The sequence below is a fragment of the Ctenopharyngodon idella genome, chromosome 8 (genome assembly GCF_019924925.1).
Source record: "Ctenopharyngodon idella isolate HZGC_01 chromosome 8, HZGC01, whole genome shotgun sequence".
Lineage (NCBI taxonomy): Eukaryota > Metazoa > Chordata > Actinopteri > Cypriniformes > Xenocyprididae > Ctenopharyngodon > Ctenopharyngodon idella.
In genome coordinates, this window is record NC_067227.1 from 24,113,788 (window position 1) to 24,129,923 (window position 16,136).

General features: G+C 40.0%; 1 protein-coding gene across 2 annotated transcripts in view; it reads left to right on the plus strand.

The window, feature by feature from the left end:
* Positions 1-13,944, plus strand: part of sema6bb (sema domain, transmembrane domain (TM), and cytoplasmic domain, (semaphorin) 6Bb) — a 143,133-nt gene extending 129,189 nt beyond the window's left edge. For both annotated transcript variants that reach the window (XM_051903292.1, XM_051903291.1), the window contains one exon: positions 8,206-13,944. In XM_051903292.1, the coding sequence (XP_051759252.1) occupies positions 8,206-9,128 (923 nt within the window). In that variant the 3' untranslated portion in view covers positions 9,129-13,944. The remainder of the gene's footprint in view (positions 1-8,205) is intronic.
* The last annotated feature ends 2,192 nt before the right edge of the window (positions 13,945-16,136 follow it).

Genomic DNA, 16,136 nt, shown 5'->3' on the forward strand with positions numbered 1-16,136 from the left:
TTGGTCTTTCTCATGCAGTTTGTTGACCGAGGTAGGCTTGCTTGTTTAAAGGATAGTTCACCCAACAATTTTGTCATTATGTACTCGCCCTCATGTCGTTCCAAACTTTTTTTTCTTCTGTGCAACAGACAAGTTTTGTTTTAAAACAATGAAAGTCAATGTTGTTTTGAAATTTTGTGGAGGTTTGAGGGTGAGAAAATGATGACAGAATTTTCATTGTTGGGTGAACTATCCCTAACTAAAAATAACCTGTATGACTTATTTCTTCCATAGATGACAAAATATGAATTTTAGCCTGCTGTTGTTTCCCATATATTGTTTTCCAGTGAATAAGGACTCCAGAAAGTTCCTAAATGATGAAAAAAAAGTATCATAAAAGTGGTTCATATTACTATTTTACTATATTCCAAGTCATCTTTGAGTGAAGAACAGACCAAAATTCAAATCATTATTGACAAAAAATATCTCACATGAGATTTAATGAAAGAAGTAACAATGTACAATTCATGAATTAATTGTGCTTTTGAGTCTGACCTTTTCAAATGAAATGATCCATTTCACATGAATTGGACTGAATTGATTCTCAAGTTTAATTCACAACAGTTAAAAGCTCACTGAATAACAACTTAAATTTCAGTCTTGTTCTCCCTATGGACACCAACATACCAGCATCTAAAACGCAACACAATCTGGTGACCAGAAATGCTGGTCTTTTCAATATGGTTAACACGAATCAGCAGCAACGGTGAGGCTTGAGTACAGCAAAAGATGGGTGACATGTCGAGAACCAGAAAGAGAGAGAGGATTGGCAGACAGAGAATAGCCTGCAGTGTTTTTGCAGAGAAGGGAAAGTGTGTGTGTGTATGAGAGAGATAGAGAGTAAGAGCAAAGGGAAAGCGAATACAGAGAAGACAGAGATAGAAAGAGAAAAGATAATGAGTAAAGTCAGTGAACCATAAGCCACTGCTACACACACACACACATGCACATACTCGCATGTAAGCCCTCGTGCTAACATGAAACACCACACACACAAACACACACACACACACACACAACAGCAGCAGCATCTAACTTAGTGCAGAAACTACTGCATGAATAAGTGTTTGTTACATAAGCACAGCCGATAACCACACTAAATTGTTTCACCCCACGCTAGAAGATCAGGTAATTAATAAACCTTGAGAAGGTCGCTTATTTGCTAGAAGAAAATCCATATTCCACCTGAGGTTTTTAATGACACGATCTCAACAAGAAACCGAACCCTGCTAGCATTTCATTAGCCGCCTCTCTGCTTACAGGTTGAAAAAGAGAGAGAGACCGAGAGCAATAGAGTGATACAGGGAATAAAAGAATAAGGGTACATCCCCGGAGACAGACAGCCAGCAGAAGATGAAAGGACATGGCATAGAGAGAGAGAGACAGAGAAAGAGATGAGCGGGAGAAGATGTGCACAGAGATGGAGAGCGATAAGCAACAAACATCAAACTGCTAGTGAATAGACCCGGGGAAAAAAAGAGGCAAAAGCAAGGCAGTTAGTCCCTGGGCTCTGAGTCTTTTAGCACTTGGCCTATTGCCTTCCGAAGACCAATTCTAACTAGACTGCTCCACCGCCATTGTTCGCTTGTAATTGGAGCTTCCAGCTCAAGATGTGCTCGCTGCGCCTCAGCCTGACAGTCCGGCTGCCTTCCATTAAGCTTTAATAAGTGAATGGGGAAAAAGGGGGTTTCTGTCACCCCGTCGGGAATGGCGAAAAGAAAGAAACGGTGCCTGAGACTATCTCTCCCCCTTCGTCCACTCCCGTCTGTGTGTTTTGTTTCCTGTCACAACAAAGCGAAGTGACTACAAAGGCAACATCTATAATGGCCCCAATCTATTCATTGCATGCATGCACCATCTTCTTACTGTAAAAAAGGATGGACACATTGCAGACGAGAGGGGAGAAAGAATGAGAGGTGGCCCTCCAGACAGGCAGACCTTTTAATATGTCTCTTTCATTATGGAGAAAGGCCGGTGTGGTTTGAGTAATATCTATCTGAGGCACCATCAGGGCTGCGCCCAGGAAAAAGCGACTTGCGTATATACAAAGAGCGTTTGATGTGTGTTTTAGTACTGATGGCAAACAGAATTGTGTTTTTAGAGAGTCAGGCTCTCTGTGAGTTCTTCATGACCTCAGGTGCGCTTTCAACAGATTAGGTTTATAATAAGGTTAGGTTTAACAATAGTTAATGCATTAGCAGGGGTGTAAAGTACTTGCTTAACAGTATTTCATTACAGTATTATTTTGGGATTTTTGATTTAGTGGCTTGACTGCTGTTGATTACTAGAGAATAGACACACAATAGCAAAACAGGATGTATTTTTGTTTTATAGTTGAAACATTGAATGCATCTTAATTTGCATACCAATCTAATTTATTAAGTATGCAAAATTAGAATTAGATTAGATTTGCATGGTACATTGAAAATAGCATAACAAAGTTGCTGTGCTATACCGAATGCCATGCTATTTCCAATTGACCGTTCCCAATTATGCCCCCTTTAGTTACTGTTGCTATGTCCGACAAGCCATGCCGCTCTCATGCCACACATCAAGTTCTCACGCAGTGAAAAAGGTACATCGCGGAGCAAAGAGGACACTGACAATGTGTTGACAGACAAGGCAGAGAAGGTTACTTTCGATATGAAACAAACTCTCAATTTTCACATATTGTAATTTTTAAAGAAATTTAAACAATAAATACCGTTTTGTGGCTCTTTAATGTGTCGTGACAGATCGCTGTAGTGCCTCAGTTCAAGCGGCTCATGAACAGATCATCTCTTCCTACTAGTTCATTTATAGCATCAAATAAACATGAAAGAATATCAGAAAGAATGCTGTTTCAACCACGGAAAGACGTGAGTACACACCATTTTTCAGGTCCAAGTCCACCGACGTAATCTACTAACTCCCCTGACTGCTTTGTCAGACATAATGGCGGATTCGGCGTTATGATTGGTTAGATCGCCTGTCAATCAAACTCCCTGCAAAGGGTCAATTGATTTTATACGTGTGCATTTGTGCATTTATTTCTTGTAAAGCTAATGTTGGCCCCTTTTTTTTACTTAAGTCTCTGGTAATATGAAGTTTCAACACAAAATACCCCACAGATCATTTATTATAGCCTGTCAAATCTGGCCCTATTTGGGTGTGTATCTTTAAATGCAAATGAGCTGCTGCTCCCACTTTCCAAAAGGGGGCGGAGCTTTAACAGCTTGCACTTCGGTTGCTCAACAACAACAAAGCTGGAGAATCTCATGCAGCCAAAATGGCAATTGTCAGTAACGATGTTGAGCCTTACATTGTTCAAACCGGAGGCGGACACTGATGGAGACTTTTAAAATGCAACTGGACTTTTCTAAATGGTTAGTGGATAAATTTATGTAGTTGCTGTGGAGTTGATTCAACTCATCGACTAGCATGTCAATCGTCAATCCAGCGTTAAACTGACCCTCGTTTGTCCGGCGTAAAATGATGGCATGGTAACAACACTCTACTACAACAACGCTTCCTCCTCTCTAAAGCCCGGAACACACCAAGCCGATGCCGACGAACTAGTGGCGACAAAAGCAGACTGCGGGGTTGGCTCACTTCGGCAGCGACAACACCCGACGGCCAAGTAGCACGTCCGTTCTGTGCCTGCATAAGAAGAAATGCCTTTCTGTACCAGCAGGTGGCAGTAGCTGAACAGCCAATCAGATGGCCTGGCTGACCAACGAGCTCCGACGCCAATTCAACATGTCGAATTGGCCGTAAAAAAGCCGACGAGGACCAACTTCAGCCGACGGTGCGGAACACACTGAGAAAACTTAGTCGGCCGACGAACAAAAACTGCCCGACGGGCGACCGGCGGCTTGCTGTGTTCCGGGCTCAAAGCAGCCCAACATGGCCTCACCCCTTTTGTTCCATGTTCCCGGTGGCAGAGTTTATGTAAATTTTGGAGTTTGTGATGTCACCAACCCAGAAAGAAGCTTGTTGTAGTCCTTAAAAAGCGATTTCTGTTAAAGAAAGAAAATATCTCCCTTTGCATTGAACTTTGAGCATCATAAGTTTAAAAAAGTGAAATCATAATCAAGGACCCCTTTAATATTTAATTAAAAATTCATAAATGTAAGTCTAAATCTTAATTAAATTAGGATATATTTTACTTTCACTGAAATATATTTTTTATAATATACAATACAAATACCAATACTTTTTTTAACCTTTTTAACTCTCATGCATTAGGTATCATGTACTAACAATGAACAATACTCAATTTAATAATCCTTGTAAAAGTTAATATATATATATATATATATATATATATAGTTATGTATATGTGTTAATTTAGGCTGTTTATTTTCAACAGTGTAAAATGGTTACCATTTGTCGCTATTGTGATCACTTTGTCAGTTAAATATGTATATTAAAATGATAAAAATAATTTAGATTAAATAATGCTTTTAATTGTTGGTTCATGATACCTAGTGCACTAATGTTGATGACTTATTGTAGAGTAATGCATTACTGGCATGATTGAATTTCCGTTTTTTTTTTTGTTTTTACTCTATAGTTTGTTTGAAAAGTTCACAAAGTGTGTCGCACAGAGAAGTGAAGTCTTCAAGCAATCAAACATCACTTCATCTTCTACCCCGTTGCTTTATGCCACTGAAAGTAAACACCACAATGCATGAACATAAACAACCTAGAAAATAGCATCATCCCAGCATCCCACCCCGCTCACCACATCCTTTCAGGACCCCGTTCCTGATGCATGGTGGGGCCCTCATGAATGACAAGTGGGTTGCAACAGCATAAACAAGAACTGTTTTAGGCAGTGGTTCGTGACGTGAACCGCCCCATGCCAACGATGTTTATCCAACTTCTAACAGCAATGCAGCCACACACCGGCAGTGGCAGCCAAAAAGTTAGTCATAAAGATGACAAAAACAAAAAGCAATAGTTTACTGCCCTAGCATGCTGGGAAAAGATACACACACCTGGTATCTGTCTGTGATAAAATAAATATAATGCCCCCACACCACAAACAAAATAGACAGAGAGCAGTAGCAGGGTAGAGACAGAGATAAACACAAATGGAGGGAGGGTAGAGAGAGACTGTGCAAGAGAAAGAGAGAGAAAAAGACAGAGGAAAAAAACAGACACTGACTCAGCATCCACATGAATGCATTGATTGATTTGAGGTGTCATTTCGGTAATGTGGTCTGTCCCTCCAAAATGAATACAGTGAAGTAAACATGTATATCACCGGAAAATTGCTAGGCACTCTGTCACAACATCTCCCAATGAAATGACCAACATGGTATGTTGTACAGTTCCTTTCCCTGGTGCCCAACTGCGGCTAATATATCTTTTAATTCAGCGGACACTTTGTACACACAAACACCCACACTGAGGCAGCTATTATGAGCTAATTATCGTAGCAACATTTTTATTGATTGTGCCTCCTCTCTTCTCATTTTATTTGAGTTCTTAAACAAACAGCTGTAAGTGCTAATTAAGGCTGTTTATTTTCACCAATGTGAAATGCTTACCATTTGTCTCTATTGTGATAAATTTGCCAGTTAAATTAATTTGTTTCAAGAGCGTTTCATATGCTAAGCCATTTTATGATGTTGGTTCTTACTGTTGTGAGTGACTAAGAACTCTCCAGTTTTATTGAGTTTCCTCAAATTAATAAGATATCTAGATTTTCATGTTTGGGTAGCTGAACAAAAACTTTCCATGAACCCTGATTTGATTGGTCGGTTGTTTGGTTGGTTGATTGACTGATTGATTTATTGATTGATTGATTGCACCCTAAACTTAAAGGCTTAGTTCACCCAAAAATGAAAATTCTGTCATTTATTACTCACCCTCACGTCGTTCCACATCTGTTCCAAGACCTTCGTTCATCTTCAGAGCACAAATTAAGCTATTTTTCATTTTTCATCTATTTTTTCATCTGATGGCTCAAAGTCCCCCTGAAATCAAAATTTAAGTTTTTTAGCTTTTAGTATGAATATGTTAGCCTTAAGGTTATGAATAAGCTGGTGTGTTCCAAAACAATGACAAAATTCGCATTTAGGAGATATAAGCATCCAAAACTCTCACTTCCGTTAAAATGGATCACAGATTTTCATGACATCACATCGCACTTCAGCTTCTCATCATATCTTCTGTCCAATCAAATGCTCTCTAGAATCTGAAGTCCCGCCCCCTTCTACACTATAAACAGACACTAAAGCTGCAGCTAAAATCGGTCATTTGATCACACATTTACTAGTTTCTACATGGTGAATGGCACATAGTGCACTATATAGAGAATAGGGAACGATTCAGACAGTGTAAATATGCTTTCCATTGACACGAATGAAGTCCATTTTCGCGTTAGTGTCACGTGAACCACCGCAGCGCGAGCACAGTCTGCTCTGGCCCATGGACACAAGAGCACAGAGCGGATCATATCCGCGAGTCTGCTCAGACCGCGAAAGGTATCGGACCCATTTAAATTCTGCACAGAATGCTATATTTTAAAGTGATATGGAGGAGATTAGGAGGATAAACGGTTAGAGATTAAAAGGAAACAGAGGTTTTACTGAGTTTAACGGCTCTGGCCAAGCTGTGATATAACCGAAATGCTATTGGCTATTTTAAAAAAAGGGACGGGGCTGTTCGATATATCGCCCTGTCTTCCTGTTTCAGTTGAAATTACGTCAACACATTGAATAATGCTGCACGTTCCAAGACACTTCAGCGGGCCTTTAACACTTTCAATGCCCAGAAAGCTACTAAAGACATATTTAAAACAGTTCATGTGACTACAGTGGTTCACACCTTAATGTTATGAAGCGACGAGAATACTTTTTGTGCGCCAAAAAAACAAAATAACGACTTTATTCAACAATATCTAGTGATGGGCGATTTCAAAACTCTGCTTCATTAAGCTTCGAAGCTTTACGAATCTTTTGTTTTGAATCAGTGGTTCAGAGCGTGTATCAAACTGCCAAAGTCAAGTGATTTCAGTAAACGAGGCTTCGTTACATCATGTGTTTTGAAATTAATGGTTCACGGGACTTTGGCAGTTTGATACACACTCCGAACCACTGATTCAAAACAAAAGATTTGTAAAGCTTCGAAGCTTCATGAAGCAGTGTTTTGAAATTGCCCTTTACAAGATATTGTTGAATAAAGTCGTTATTTTGTTTTTTTGGCGCACAAAAAGTATTCTCGTCGCTTCATAACATTAAGGTTGAACCACTGTACTCACATGAACTGTTTTAAATACATCTTTAGTAGCTTTCTGGGCATTGAAAATGTTAATTGTCTTGCTGGCAATGGAGGCCTCACTGAGCCATCGAATTTTATCAAAAATATCTTAATTTGTTTTCCGAAGATGAACAAAGGTCTTACGGATGTGGAACGACATGAGGGTGAGTAATCAATGACAGAATTTTCATTTTTGGGTGAACTAACCCTTTAAAGGGATGTTTTTTATAATTTAGCAAATAATTTTTGGCTTACTTGCAGTCTCTTTTGCTTGATTGACAGCTTCTGTGCTGACTCTTTTACCATCTCCCTTGAAACATAGATTAAGTCCAGTTTTATCAGTAACAGTCCTTGGTATTTGAGCTCCACAGAGCAAAAGACCTTGCCGATATTATCATTATTGATCTGCTGCAGCAGTATTTTTTTTATGCCATCCTGCTTTCTCATCATCAATAATTAATTGGCGCTCTTCTGAGAACTTAAGTCTTCTGTCATTTCAAAGTGAATGGTATCTATTGCTCTCATTCCTCTTTACTCCTTGTGTGTGTGTGTCTGTCAAATCTATCAGACCCAGGGCACCTTTTAATCAGTAAATACAGCTTAAAAGTTTCAATAATTGTCAGAATTATTCAGTGTAAGATGTTTTTGAAAGTTAATGTTCCAAAAAACGTAATTGATAATAGATGCTTTCAATCAGGAAGACCATTATTACAGCAGTTAAAACAAACATCCACTTTAGGTAGTAATGAGTGCAATTAGTCTGCTATTTTTCTTCATTCATGCATTCTTCGACCTCATAGAAAAATAAACTTTTTTGCTGTAAAAAAACAAAAACAAGGTCATTTAATTTTGTGAATATTTGTTAGTTTTAAATGTGTTTTATGCTCACATCTGTTATTCTTTCCATGTGTTTAGGCCTTCTGCAGGAGAGTTTCATCGAGGAACCAGATGGCTTGGTGTCCGTGAACCTGCTGGTCGTGTCTGCGGTTTCAGCGTTTGCCACCGGGGCGGTGCTGTCGGGTCTGATGGTGTGTTGGATAATGAGCCTCAAGCACCGCCAACGCTCCAGAGCCGGTGGATCTGGTTTGGGGAGTCGTCGCAAGGGTGATAAGGAGCAAAGCATGCTGGGACACGGGCGCAGCGGGTCCATGATCAGCGTGACGCGTATCAGCGGCAGCGAACGACCCCGCTCGCAGGTTGAGAATCTATTCACCAACGGCTGGCCAAAATCTGGAGATATCGACCCAGGACTTCCCACTCCAGAACAGACGCCTCTGCAGCAGAAACGTCCCACTCCAAACGTTCATCTCACAGACTGCGATTGGGACCAGAGCCATACCTTCCTGGCCCAGACAGGGACACCCTGCCCGGCGAACTCTGCGGTCATTTACCTGAGTTCCAAATACTTGCAGGGTGGGCGGCAGGAGGGATCAGGTGATGTTCCCCCGCATTCGGAGCGCCAGCGGTACCTTATCCTCTCCCACCCTGCGAATCAGCGGGAGCAGGCCGGGCAACCATCCGCCCCGCCTACCCACAACTCTGCCGGTGAATACAACTATCCGGCGACACCTCAAGACTCCCCTGACCGCAGGAGGGTGGTGTCGGCTCCTACCACGCAGACGGACTATGGCGAACATCTGCGATGGTCCCGCGACGGGCTCAACTTCAATAGCAACAATGCGACTCCTTCTGGCCACCATCCGTATCCGATACAGCCGCGCACTAATGCAGCATTAGTACGGCCAGGTCACCACACTCAGCGGGGGCTCAATGAGCTACAGGACTACAGCCACCTGCTGGTGAAAAGTGTAAGTGAGCGCAACCCTAGTGGCCAATGAGTGGTCCAGGCCCGTTCACACCCTTCAGAGTCCCATCACCCCTAAGACTCAGACTCCTTCTGTAATCCTGCCCTTCCTGTCCTCTCTCACTGCCATCCAGTGTCTTTCAAGTCCCCCACCAGTGGCTGAGCTCTAGAACTACAGAGAGTGAGAGAATAAGATCGTTAATGGTTGATGGTGTTAAAGCCGCCGTCATCCCCAGCCTGAGGGTTGACGCCACTTAGCACGTTAGCGGCTTCTATCACGCCCTGTCTAATGAAACGGAAGGATCGCTTGGGAATAACAGATGTGTTGGGTGATGGGAGGTGAAATACATAATCTTAATCCTGCAAATGGGTACGTTGACTGTCTAGCATACCGAAGCGGTCACGGATTGTCTCTCTGTAATCTCACGCCTGTAAACCATTCAATGGAAGTGATCCCTTTCGTTTTCACCTCTTTCTTGCTTTACATTTGAGCCTGTGGATGCTGCTTTTGTGCGTCCCGGGCCTTTGCAGACAAGCTCAAACTTCCTTTTGTCTGTTTGTGTGTGTGTATGTGAGCCGCGCCAAAATGTGCTTGTCGGCCAGACTTGATGTGAACACAAAATGGCCGACCAACACTGGAGTTTCGTAAGTGATCTGATGTCAAATGACTGACTACTCCACCCTCCCTTACCTATTAAGTGTCAGGAAGCAATCAAGAAAACTGCCATGTGACTCTATCTAAAGACTTGTGTGCTGGAATATCAGATGTAAATGGGTGATGGAGCAGAGCGTTCGCAAAAAATCATGGATTAATCTACCCATGCTTTCTGGACGGAGCAGGGAAGCACTGTGGAAATGAGTTTATGTTGCGTACAGGGCCATATGCTGGGTGGACCCATTTAATTTGTGGTTTATCTTCAAAACCAAGAAATTTAGTGTTTTTTATCCCCTACACATGTTAGAATTAGAGCAGAGCATTTGCAACACTCTCTTTCTTTCACTCGGCCTGGCTTCGTTCTCTCTGCAGTCCATTGAGTCGAATGTGAGCTCGGTTGTCTGGGCCGGGCCGGGCCACTAGGGAGCTGAATTCAGAGTGTCTCACTGACACTGGGTCTCTTTGTGCAGCCCAGCCAGAGAAGACCATCCCAACAACAAATAGCCGTTAAGAGTCATGGCCTAGCCATCAGCCAAGCCCAAGAGAATGTCAATGAGGAGCCAGACAGATCGGACCCCTCTGGGTCCCCCCTCACTGCCAGCCTTCACAAGCCACACAGAATCAGATGAATACAATGTTACATTTAGATGGAGAGCAAAAAAATCAAACCCACTGTGCTCCCAATGGCACTGTGCCCACTTCAGCCATTGTTAGTTTCCTCTGGCTCTCTTTGGATTGCTGTTTGTTTGTTTCAGGGTTGTAAACCCCATGAGAGGCATGAAAGAAATAGTGTACTATTCAATTCATTCACCTCTCAGTGAACGACGTTATCTCTGCTTTCTTCCCGTGGGGCACTAGTAATTCACCTAACATTACCTGAGTGTGTCCACTAGAGGGCAGTAATGCATATTACAGGATTTTACTACTCAGTGCTCAATGGACCCTTTTCACAGTGTGAGATGAGTAATTAAAAGAGTTACATTTAACATCGAAAACCAAAAATTTTATTTTGTATTTTAATTTTTTTTTTAAGATTTGTTTTTTGTTCAGACATATTAAATTGGTCAAAAGTGACAGTAAAGACATTTATAATGCGACAAAAAAATTATATTTCAAATAAATGCTGTTATTTTGAACTTTCCATTTACCAAAAAATCCTGAAAAAACTGTATCATGGTTTCCACAAAAATATCAGGCAGCTCCATCGTTTTCAACATTGATATGACAGGAAAATTCTTGAGCACCAAATCAGCTTATTTGAATTATTTCTAAAGGATCATGTGACACTGAAGACTGGATTAATGCCTGTTTAATGCCATCTGTGCCACACCAGGTATAAATTACATTTTAAAATGCTAATATTTCACAATATTATTGTTTTTACTGTATTTTTATCAAATAAATGAAGCCTAAGTCAGCATAAGAGACTTCTTAAAAATCATTAAACAAATCTTACTGACCCCAAACTTTTAAACAGTAGTGCATTACACTATACTTTGTTATATTTACCTGGCATTAAACCCTGTTGCAATGGGGTTTCAAATACATCTTTTGATTTGACATCTTTCTGACTGCTGATATCCATCCCTTTTTCTTTTCTTTTAGAAGTCATGTAAATTGATTTTTTTTTTTTTTTTTTTTTCTTAAACTGTTGAAACAAATGGTATTGCAAAAATAACATTTGCTATGGTCTCACATGTACTTCTCTAGAAGACTACCCTGCTATTGTTTACGTTCCAAACCCAAAAATGAAATGTGAAAATGGTCCATGAGAGAGTTTGACATGAAATGTTTGATGGTCCTATAATCAACAATACTAAAGCACTAAGTGTATGTTGTTTTAAAAAAAGACCGTGTTTCAAATAAAAAGTCTGGTGAGGTGATGATAGAGAGAGAATTTAAGGGCACAGGGTAAGGAGTGTGTTCTTTTAAATTTGGATGGATGAAACCACTGAAGCTGAACATTAAAGCCATTAATGAAGTGTATAATTTATGGGTTTTAAGTGCCAATGCATGACTGAGTTCAAAACTGTATAATTATTTTACACAATCAACATTATTGATGCTGTTTTTTAATTGATGCTGTCACCCAGCTCATCTGTTTATTTTCCAACTGCTCTACCCTCACACAGACTACGTGCTGAAAAAAGGTCTACCCACCCATGCATGCTCTCGCCCTGCTTCCCTCTCTCCGGCTTTTCACTCTGTTGCACCATTAGGCGAAACATGCATGATTACGCTAAGTCTATCTTGGGCCGATAAGGCCTAGAGATGATCGTGAGAGACGTGCAGAAATGCAAGCACCCACTTGCTTACTCACAGCCAGATTTTACAAAGCAATCGCCTGAGATGTGGGCAGCAAAACTCAAGAAGCGAGTCATCTTCCCAACTGCATCCCATGTAAGTAACATTCCCTGGAACAAACCAGAAACTAGCAGCAAGCATAGGTCAAACTTATTGTGAAACCCTGTACGCAATTGCTAAACACTGTCTGGGTTAATTCGCACAAGATTTTGAGGCGGTGAAATGGAGTTAATTTGCTGTGGAGCTCTATAAAATGCGTTCCCAGGAAAAGAAAATAAACAAGGGTTGTTTCACTGTTTCCTATGTCGTAATTCTCTCAAGCAAGAAATGGAGTCCGCCATAAAAACTCTGCTATGGTTTTGTTTAGACAGAAATATATCTAGCTATGTTTTAGAAAGCTCCCTACACTCAATTTTCCAATTAAAATCCTGTCTCTGAACAGTGAGGACAGTGCGCTCCAGGCTTTCTCATTGTCTGGGCTGTTTCTTTCTCCACTTTGTCTTTTAAAGCCCTGAGATTTTTTTTTTTTTCTTCTTTTTTGACAGCCCCCCAGCCACAAACTGCCACAGCTAATGGGCCACCCGACAAAATGTGCAAACACAAAGAAAGAAATGGTTTGTTTAGAAATGACATACTTTCAGTTTGCAAAGCCTGACATCTGACAAGCACAAACAGAGTTTGAATTTTTTTGTAAAGTTGTAGAGAATATATTAGCCAGTACTGATATCTTCATTTTTATATTTGTTTATTTGTTTGTTTTGTGGTAATGTTTTAGGTTGGTTTATTGAGTTCATGAAAGTGATTTGATTTGCTCTCTGGTGTGTGAATTTTTTCAACAATGACAATGATTATACTGCGACTGTGACCTGAATTTCAGTGTTTGATCCTGGTTCATGAACTGTGCAAAGCCTTTTCTCAAAAAAAAAAAAAAAAAAAAATGGATGGGAGATGTTTCTCCTAAAAGAAAGAGAAAGAGAAAAACACTTTTGCAAAAGAGCCAAGTCTTCTGTTAACTGTGATGGACTTCTGATTCGTCTTGCACCGGAGGCTGTTCGTGTTACTGGGTCCATTGTCATTAAATGACAAGTCGTGTCCCCTTCAGTGTACATAATGATTTCAGTGCTTAAATGTAATTTAAGTGAACTATCTGCATGAACACAGCCTCGGTCTGGGGTACACAGAGGTAGTGCGTACTTCAACACGACATGCTACCGTGTGCCCTGATATTGTCCACCAATCAGACAGTCACATGCATGCTTTCCAAATCAACAGCACAAATGCACACACACACACATACATGCACACACAATCACTCACACAAACACATGGACAGTGGGGTTCGGAAGTCTAAAAAGATTCTATTTAGCATTTTTCTTATTTAACAATGTTTTTCATTACAAATTATATCATCAACATAATTTAAGTGAAAATATTAATTGAAAAATTGACATGAATTTCAGAATGTCTTAGTATTCAGTTTGTCCCTCTTTTGCTTTAATGACAGCAGCACTCGAGCTGCATGTAGTTTGCGCAAAACCTGATGATCGTGTTCTCCAACATGATTTGAGATTATCCAAAGAGCATCTGACCATCTTTACAGAATCACATGAAGAATGTCACATTTTCTTATTTCATTAGTGATCTGAAAATGCTAAATCTTAAATATTTCATATTCTTTTTATGTCATTAATTTTTTAATTTTCTCGAATATTTTCGGGTGTAAATGATCATTTAAATTCCTAATTTTCAATGTGGTCTCAGACTTTTGGACTCCACTGTACTTAAATATTTCTGCATTTGAAAACTCATTGTCCTCAGTTCTGACTGTCATTGAGCATGGAGACTGTGCTCTGTTATCATTTCCTGTTCTAATAAACCATCAAGAACCTAACTGATGTTTCCTCTTGTTTCCTACATTTTTTCTGGTGCACTGCATTTTTATTTATTTTGGTAACACTGTATTTTACAGTGTCATTCTTACATATCTTATATGTAATTACTATAGTAATAACTATAAATTATGCATAATTACATGCAACTAACTCCAAACCAAAATCCTAACCCTATACTATGTACATGGAGTTACTTAATATACTCAGTATTTAAATGTATAGTTACAGTGTAACAAAGACACCTTAAAATAAAGTTTCTTTATTAATAATTATACATTTTTTAACTTATTATTACATGTACTTTGTGCTGTATACTTAAGAAGGTTTCAGGGGAACTTGGATAAAATAAAAGAAATATTACATAAATTTGATTATTCTTAAATATCATAAAGTGGCTATATGTAATAATTTTCATTAATTAATCACTTTTTTCATTGCCAATGTGTGAACAGCTTGTAACGAAACTTAAAAAATAAGACTTCCCACGATTTCCTGGGTTGTCTATGAAAGCCTGTAGACTAATTTTTATGTGAAGCACTCGGGACGTTTTTGCCGGGAAAATCAAAAGGATGTGACGTTTACGTGTGCCACAGAGAGCCCCTCTTCCATTTTATGACACATGAAACGATTACGTATGATGTACTGGATAATGCCGAAAGAACTATTCCGTATTGTAATGTCAATGTGTTATGCAAAGAAAATAAAGGATTAATTCAAACTATAGTCTCCCCACATAACCAGATCTATAGTCCTATAGCAGTGGTTCCCAACCATGGTCCTGAGTACCCCCTACTTTGCACAATTTGTATCTCCCTAATCAAAGACCGGATTCAACTCATCAGCTCGTTAAAGACTTCAAGATCAGAAATGTTTGTCATATTAGAGAGGCATCCAAAATGTGTAGGCCTACAGTTGGGGGTAATCCAGGACCAGAGTTGGGAACCACTGGTGGTCTCTAGTCTCAAATATGGGCCTTTCATAATCAAACCATCATAAAAGTATAATTTTTAATTACCTCATCTGTCGACATGATCCCGGTGAATTGCAGAGATCCTGCTGTTTTCTCACCGCTGTCATTTTTGTTGTGTGACAGAAAAACGCGCAGCACTTTACATATTCATCTAAACGTTGCTCTCAACAGCATAGATGGCGTAGGGATATTCGTTAACAGTATATCGCTGCAAAGATCTTTTTATTTTTTAAGCAAAGAACGAAAAAGAACTTTGCCGTTCGTGAGTATATCAGAACACTGAATCACATTCAATCTCTTGTACGTTACGTGTGCGAGCATGAGCAATAAGTTGCTGGCTGCAGTTCACTTAACGGCCACCGGTGTCGCTAATAACAAGGGTTTCTGAATTCGACATATAGCCCCTTTAATTAAAGGAAGGGTATAGGCGATTTGTTCCAGAAACATTTTTTGTTATGCTGGTTGAAATTGTCTTCACATCCTGATAGAAATTAGTTAAGTGGTCTAAATATTTATTTGTATATATATATTGTCTGTGAAAGGCGTAGGACCATAAAATGTTCATCCAATCATTGCATTTGAGGCGATGTCCTACCTGCCTGTCAGCATATGTATTTCCATACTTCTGCACACCCTGCTCACGCAGACATCACATGTCATCAGTGTGTTTCATGCTATGCAGATTTAGACAGACATCAGTGACAGAGCACCGCAAACCAAACAGCAGCAATATTTTACAGTTCCTCCTGAACCAAAACAACAAGCTTATGCTGTGTTCATGCCATAACTACTGTTATTTGGAAGAGATGGAAACCCTTGACGTTATACTCTGAGCAGTTTGTGACTCGAATGTATGCGTTTCAGTTGCAACACTATCAACGCCGAAATAAATCTGCAGTAGTCAGGTGATACAGGTCAGTGCTCTTTACGTTGTGGCTTTGGCTTTGGAGAGCACTCTGAAGGGAAGGTGGGATCTTATGCTTTCAAAGCTAGCTCGCTTTTGCTAGCCCTTCCGAAAATTACCTACCATACCTTTAAGAAAATGTTCTAAAAGACCAAGATCACTGGATATCTCAGGAAGAGGGTAATGTTTGTTTGCTCAAAACCAAAGCTGTTTGGCAGTAATATTTAGTAATCACACATTGTACCTATAAGTGGTAGGCTACATGTTCCAGTTCTTACTGACCTTCAGGCTTTGGGCAAATCTGCTATTTAACAAAT